Raw genomic sequence first — 8,067 nt, 5'->3', positions numbered from 1 at the left:
CAGAGAAATTAAATAACTTGCCTCAGGTCTCCCAATGAGCACTGGGACCTGAAGGCCAGCATTGGGTCTCCACAGTCCCACTGCTCTGCCCTGGTGTATGTTATCTGGCCTGCCTGCCCTGGAAATGCAGTATTTACCAGTAGGAAGGGTTTGCCAGCCAGGCATGATTCTCAGCTTTGAGGATAGAGATGTTAGTTGACTGCTCCTTCATCCGTTTTCCTGAACACATTCTATCTGGAAATTTGAAGAGGACTTTTCCCCAAGAGCCTCTTCTTGGAAGGAGATTGAAGTCTCCTCTGCATACTGAGCCAACCCAAATGTTTGTTTTCAGAACCATTTTGAGCTGCTCAAGTGCACAAAGACTTCAGTGGAAATTCCAGACTTTTACAACTTAGAACGTCGCAGAAATGAATTCAGTCTGGAAATTTCAGTATCTTACCTATAGAATCTGACTTTGATGAGCACTGGCTGTTCCACCAAGAGGAATTAGCTGCAAGTGATCTAATGAGTCTACTACATGGGAGCTTATATCAAACACTTGAATTGTGGGTCAAGTCCTTCAAATACAATCGTAGCCATTTTACAGTTGATTCTAAGAAGTAACAGGAAAATGGGATCGATTACTTCTTGAGACATTTGTGAATATAAAATCATAGTGACAAGAGAAAAAAGAAAAGTTTTTCTGAAATGCTATGGAGTAAATTCTGTTGGAAGAAAAAGAGAAAGCCTTAACTTCCATTGTTTTATACCACTGAGAAGTAAATATGATGTATTGAGAGACTATTCATCGTCACTCTGGTTTGTGGAGTGGTTTGGAAAGGCAGGCACTGTCAAAGCATGAATAGTTAGAACTTGTGCTGAATGCACACAGTTTGGCCCAAACTGGGTATCTGCCCCCCATTTCTAATATGCATGTATTCATTTTTTTTAAGATTTTATTTATTAGAGTGTGTGTACAGGGCGGGGGGGCAGAGGAAGAGGGTGAAGCAGACTTTCCACTGAGCGCGGAGCCCAGTGTGGGGCTCAATCTCAGGACCCTGAGATCATGACCTGAGCTGAAGTCAGACACTAAACCCACTGAGCCACCCAGGCGCCCCCGATCTGTATGTATGCAGATGTTCAGTGAACAGCATTGTGAATACCAAGAACCCAGGAGTTGTTCATACCTCCCCCTAGTGTTGCATCTCTATATCCAGTCTCTAAATACTAATAATCCACTAATATTAAGGTAGCTGGAAGCCATTCCGCTCTCTTCATATAGCACCATAGTCAGGCTCTCAGAATCTCGTAACTGAATTCCCCAAGCCGCCTCCTAACAGGCCCCCTGACCCCAGTGTTACTCCTGCTCACTCCAACCTCTGTGCTGCTGCTGGTGTGATCTTTCGGAAATGTAAAAGGGATTTTGCCGTCTAAAACTCTCCACTTGGCCCCTGCAGTTATAAACTCCTTGGCCTGTTTACACAGTGCTGCCCATCTGCTGTGACAACCTTCACACCAGCACACGGTCACTCTAGCTAATTCAACAAGCAAGAGGGCCAAGATGCTCTATCACTCTTTCTTTTCTCTCCAAGCTTTGGTTTTTGTTTCCATGTGCTTGGAATGCCCCTTCTCTGACCCCATACTCCCAGGAGAGAGATAGGCATGGAAAGCGAGCAAGTGTGGGCAGTAGAGATGGGTGTGCAACACGATGAAGGACACTCGGCAAAACTGTTCATGGGGATTCCTACAGGATGGGATGGCAGGGGAGGTGTTAAGGGAGTGGAATTGCATGATATACTTTTTGCCTTCCTATAATGCTTATAGATTTTTTTTATTGAGAATATGCTTAATTTATCTCTTTATATTTTTTCACCACATATTCCCATCCTCACCTTCAGAGATACTGATTCAATGGGGAAGCATCCAGGATTCTGATCTTCCACAGCCTCCCTACCTCCCCCTAGACTCCGTTAATCAGTTTTGGGAATCATGGTTGAAATGGTTATTTCCCAATATAAGGCAACTGACACCTCTGAGAAAAACGTCAACTCTATTATACAATACTTTTTTATTATTTCCTTTTCTTTTGTAGTAGCTTAATTCCACTACCAATACATATTCTCATGTCTCTACTACACTTGAATTATCTGTATGAATTATAATAGCCTTGACAGCCATCTAAATAGCCACATTTGAATAAAGGGCCTAAATAATCATTGTAAAAAGCATGTGTTTGTGCAGTAAGTTTATAAACCATTTTAAAATTCAGGCAAACAAGAAAAAAAGCTACAAATACAAATATCAGGGCTTCTTAAATCCTAAATTTTTAACACTAACTTAAGTACCATTTGATTGGTTCTCAAAACAATGGCTATTCTCAAAGTATAAAATAGAAAGTTATTATAAATATCAGCTTTGGTATAACATATACCTATTTCCCTATTTTCAAGTTTTTGACTTCGGGAAAATATAAACATGTAAGTGTTCTTATAATTAACTTTTGAAAATATTTATAATACCCTAAAATTCAGACATTAGAGCATCTATTTCTTTAAATTTGTTTGTTATATTTTCAATACATTCTCCAGCTTTTAATTTTATCCCATCAATTACAAGATAGTCCTCTTCATAGTGGTTTTCAAATGGACTGCCTGCTGGAACTCCAGGGTTGCATTTAGATAACTGTAAAAATAACCATACAATTCATCAGAACTACATCAGGTTTACTGGAAGACCAGGCTTAATTATTTGAACAAAATGTAAAGTAGTCAGTAACTTCACAAGCCACAGCAGTTACACAAAGTGTTCTGTTATGCTGGTGGTCCAATAATGATCCCCATGTAGAGTAGAATGTATAGTAAATGTGTTAATATGAGAAGAACTGATTATTCAGGCCCTATCTCTTTTCCCCAACTTTATACATATTTAGTTTTAATATTAAGCTTTGGGGAAACATGATCAGCTTCATTCTATGAGTTTTCTATATTTGTTTATTTTTTAAATTATTATTATAGGTAATACAACTTAAAACCATTTAAATCACTTTCTCTGGCTATCTTCTCATAAGCCTCTGCATTACTTACAAATAGCAATCGTTTGCTCTAGCTCAGTAGGAAGGGACACTAGTAAAAACAATGCAAACATCCATAAACACACACAAGATTTATAACTTCAAGGCTCATTAAAGGTAGAGTGAACTTCCATGAAATTAAGAAAAAAACAATTTATACAAGTATATTCACGTACCAAAAAGTGTAGCTTTTAATACAAATAATTATTCACTAAACTCTGTCTTATTTATATATGGCTTATCTAATTCAGGTGGATTTTACACAAATCTGATATTAATTCCCTCTCATTGCTTGCAAAGCCGGGGCATGACAACCAGTGTTAAAATTAGCTAAAGAAGAGTGTAATGAGGAAGGTGACTCTACTAAGGAAAATAATCTCATAAAACATTTCAGTGACAAATAGAAGAGAATTTTGATTATCCACGTGTATATGCATTTTTTTTTAATGTTGCTACTCTCACCCATTGGTATAAATGCTTGAGAGTAATCAACCTGAACCCTCATACATGAAATGGATGAAAATCATCAAATTTACAACTTTGAAAAGAGCTCAAACAATATCTGCTCAGAGAATTAACATACTCAGAACCTTAAAATTACCAGGTGGCTCTTTTGGGGATGTTAGTTTGTAAGAGGCCACTTTCTCCTGCAAACACAACACAGCTCCAGTTTTAAGTGGTGTTAACTTTGGAAGCCATACTAATTTTCTCTACTAACTTAAAAAAAAGAAAGCAAGAAAAAGAAAAGAAAAAAAAGAAACCCCTGAGGTGATCATTTCTTTTCTTTTAAACTGGAAATTGTTCCAGCTTTGATAGTTGGTTTCATTGCTATTCTCCTCATTTAGAAGTGAACAAGGCCCTAAATATACTGAACCTGGTATGAATGCCAGGCTTACAAAGCTCAGTGCAGAGAAGGGCTTATGACCCAGTCTGCAGGGGGCACTCACCTGCCTGCCAGCAAGTTAAAATGATTAATTTTTACAATTCCTCAATGGCTTTTGAAAGCATAAAATATTACAAGAATCTAAAACAAAAAGCAAGCTCCTGCCTGGTGATATATTAAAACTACGTATTTTACCTTAAGAAATAAAACTCAGAAGTCATTTTCTGTTCTATCATCTTACTGGTTATAATGGTAAAACAGAAGCCAATTCTGTGGCTGTAAAAGCTCCAGGACGTCTCTATAAAAATCAACCTGGCCAGAGTTTTGAAAAGACAAACTGCAAAGACTGAAAACACATTGCACAAAACCATATGGTGCTCCAACAAAGCACACACTTGCTAGGAAAGAATAATTTGTATATTCATTACGTGTATATAATATATATATCACCAGTCTATAGATCTTGTTTTACAGAAAGTAAGATCTATACAGAGAAAACAAGTTTTCTCAAAAAGGAGCTCTAATTGGAAAAATGGCATTGACAACCCATGCAAATTCAAATATGGGTTGATATTGCCGGTGCTAATTAAGAAAGCTATGTTTTTCAAGTTGGTAAGAGTTTTCAGCATTAATTTTATTTTCTTTTGGTGTATTGATCTCTTTAACTGTAACTCTTGTATATTTTGATTTCTAACTCAAGAAGGGAGGTGTTTACGAATCATCTTTTTTCTTGTTGGGAGTCCTGAATGAAATCACGCAATTGGGCAGTCCTCCAAAGGGTGTAAACAACCTTGTCCATATACAAATCCACCTTTTTCAGCATCTGAGAAGAGACACACTAGGGAACAGGTAGTTGCTCCAAGTGAGAATGTGAGAAAAGATATGAAGTAAGGAAATCTCAGCCCTTATTCTCTCCGGTGACCACCACTGCCAATTCTCATCTGTAGTAACAGCTAACCTTAGGTGTCAGTTACTATGCAAAATATTTTTCCTGGTTTGCCTTATTTAAAAAAATCCTCTGGGGCATGTGATAAGCAACTGTGCCAAATTACACAAGTCCTCAATGGCAGGACTAGGACTGGGACATTGATAGGATATTCCAGAGTCAGTGCTCCTAACCATTGCGCTCTCTCGACTCCAGGCACAGTAGGTATCTACACAATGAATGAGAGAATGAATGAAACCTTAAGGATACAGGACTTCTTGTTGCCATTTTTCTCCCTATTTCGAGAACAGCTGTACTGCCTTGTGGAAGTGTCTGCATTATGACTTATTTTTCTCACACCTACCACATTGCTGCTCTGTATTAATGACCTGGGCTCGCACCCTCATTTTATTTGCACGAACATGGAGCTGATGTGCTGAGCAGCTTGTCAACCAAAATTTATGTTGCCACATACAAATATTGAATAAAGTAATAAGCACACACTTACTTAGCACAACATAGGTAGCCAAAAGAAAAAAAGAAGGAAAATTCTACATCCAATGTGTTAATACTGAGGTCTGCCCCTGCAGAGGTTGTTCTGTGCACGGACCAGGCAGGGCAGATGTCCTAGCAAGCTGCTCTTAGTCTGGCCCATTCTCCTGACTGTGAAGGTGGGCAGCAGTGGAGAGGTCTCTCTGCTGTGGCACCCCATCAGCTTCTGTGAGCCCCCCCAATCTTTCTTCATTTCAGCCTCAAAGATCTGAAATACAATGAGTTCTTCCGCTCATAGATTTTTTTTTTTTCAAAGACTAAAAATGTATTCTGACTTTTCAATAGGCTACTAGTTTATTATTCACTTCAGGATAATCAAGGGCTCAAATTTCAGAAGGGAAAAAAAGAATTCTCCATATAGTTAAAATGTACATCCAGAAACAATTTCTGCCATGTAAAGAAACTGAAGTTGCTGTTTAGGCCTGATCATGGGCTACCTTTGCTCCTCCATTTACCTCCTCTTCCCGCTCCTCTTCGGACTCATCAGGGGCCGTGGCGGGCTCCAGCGCCTGTTGCAGCATTTGCTCCAGCTCTTTCAGCATAACCTCTGTCTCACAGACAACTAAAAAACATCAGTAAAAAAGGCTACATCTTCATTAATTCAATCGAATCCGTAATCTTAACCACCCCAAAAGAGAACATTGTCCAAATGGACCAAGATAAAAAAAAAATTTGTATACTTTTCACGTATGACCTCCACTTGATGCAAAATAATTATGGATTTCCAGGTGAATATTTTACACTTATTCCTTTAAAAATGTAGGTGATCTTCTTGCTATGGTCACAAAAAGCTCACTAGGAGGGTTTTTTGTTTTGTTAAATCAGGGCCAAACTAAATTGTTTTTTATAAACCAGGGGTCAGCAAACTCTTCCTGGGAAGGGAAAGAGAGTAAATATTGCAGGCTTTGTGGTCTCTGTCACCACCACTCATTTCTGCTGCTACAGTCTGAACCACAGACATGTACCTAAACAAATGTGAGTCACTATGTTCCTATCAAACTTTATTTACAGAAGCAAGTGGACTGTGGGCCACAGTTTGCCATCCCTCCAGTAAACACTTTTTTAAATTTTTTTTTAAATTTTTTTAAAGATTTTATTTATTTATTTGAGAGAGAGAATGAGAGAGAGAGAGAGAGAGAGAGCATGAGAGGGGAGAGGGTCAGAGGGAGAAGCAGACTCCCTGCTGAACAGGGAGCCCGATGCAGGACTCGATCCCGGGACTCCAGGATCATGACCTGAGCCGAAGGCAGTAGCTTAACCAACTGAGCCACCCAGGTGCCCAACCTCCAGTAAACTCTTAAAACTACTGTTTAAGAGGGAAAACCATGTAATTAAATGGCGAGGCTAAACACAGGCTAGTCTATTCCTAATCCAAACACCAACAAATCTTAATTGCTTAATCTGATATCTATCTGTATCTATCTATCTATCTATCTATATATATGTAGATATAGATATATTTTAAATACCACACTTAAACAAAATTTGTGTGCGTGTGTGTGTACTACTGTGACATGAATTCACTGAACTTGCTGAGCTAAAATAATAACCCCACAAAAGAAATAAACTACTATTATATAACTCTATAGACTCAACTACTGATTAATAACATGCAGTTGAATTCCTGACTTAAAATAAACATTTTTGTTTGATATAGTCTTGTTGAAGTAAAAATCAAGAAGACCACATGTGGCCTGCTGTCCTGTACAACAGACAGATGGAGCATCTGAGACGCCCTTCCAAAGGCAACATGATTCAAAGAGAAAGGCCATGAATACACACCCCATCATTTTCCACTCTGGTGACAAAAAGCAGATATACCACCTCCTATTATCCACCATTCTTTGGCAGGTCACCAAAAATCACACTAGGTAGAGCAGCTAAAAGTTCGTGGAACATGAAAATAGACCCAAGCAGGACATACGCTTTCAAGCTAAAATATTATCAATGTATATGGAAGCAAGGCATTCTCAGCACTAAGTTTTAATCTAATTGTTGAACATATTTCAAAATTTTCTAACTAATCATGTTTAGGAAGAGTGCATATGATATATGCATCCCTTTATGTGTGTGTGTTCATCCTTGTAAACTAAGCACGTTGTAAGGTAAAAAACAGAGACTGTTAATGTGAAAAGTTTTATGTTTCCTTTCCTCCAGTTCAAAAGAATCCATGTTTTATCAGAATCTTCTTTGCTGATAATTTTCTCTCATCTTTTACTCATAAGAAGGAAATTTTAATGACTTTTTTGAAAAAATTTTTTAAGGTTTTATTTATTTATTTGACAGAGAGAGACACAGCGAGAGAGGGAACACAGCAGGGGGAGTGGAAGAGGGAGAAGCAGGCTCTCCGCGGAGCAGGGAGCCCGATGTGGGGCTCAATCCCAGGACCCTGGGACCATAACCTGAGCTGAAGGCGAACGCTTAATGACTGAGCTACCCAGGCACCCCAGGAAATTTTAAAATTCTGCTAGAACATTATTAAATAATAGTGTTAAATAAAAAGTCATGGGAGGTTATGAAATAGAAAATTTTCCCTTTCTTGGTTGTCACTACAGTATAAAAAAACAATTTTTAGTTAACATTTTTCACATTACAATTTTATCTACAAAAATAATTTTTCTGTCAATACTTATCACTTGCCCCAAGTGCTTTTATATT

General features: G+C 38.2%; 1 protein-coding gene across 1 annotated transcript in view; it reads right to left on the bottom strand.

Annotated features, from left to right (window-relative positions):
• Positions 1 to 2,499: 2,499 nt before the first annotated feature.
• ZCWPW2 (zinc finger CW-type and PWWP domain containing 2) overlaps positions 2,500 to 8,067 on the bottom strand; it is a 93,363-nt gene continuing 87,795 nt past the window's right edge. Inside the window, exons 7-8 of the mRNA XM_028107165.1 lie at positions 5,847 to 5,971; positions 2,500 to 2,661 (exon numbers count right to left, since the gene is read on the bottom strand). Of these exons, the coding sequence (XP_027962966.1) occupies positions 2,500 to 2,661; positions 5,847 to 5,971 (287 nt within the window). The remainder of the gene's footprint in view (positions 2,662 to 5,846; positions 5,972 to 8,067) is intronic.

This window comes from Eumetopias jubatus, unplaced genomic scaffold, assembly GCF_037043125.1.
Source record: "Eumetopias jubatus isolate StellerSeaLion01/CBP00866 unplaced genomic scaffold, mEumJub1_p1.0 scaffold_1, whole genome shotgun sequence".
NCBI lineage: Eukaryota > Metazoa > Chordata > Mammalia > Carnivora > Otariidae > Eumetopias > Eumetopias jubatus.
Note: the sequence above shows the minus strand (reverse complement) of the source record. Positions and strands in the feature narration are given on the sequence as shown.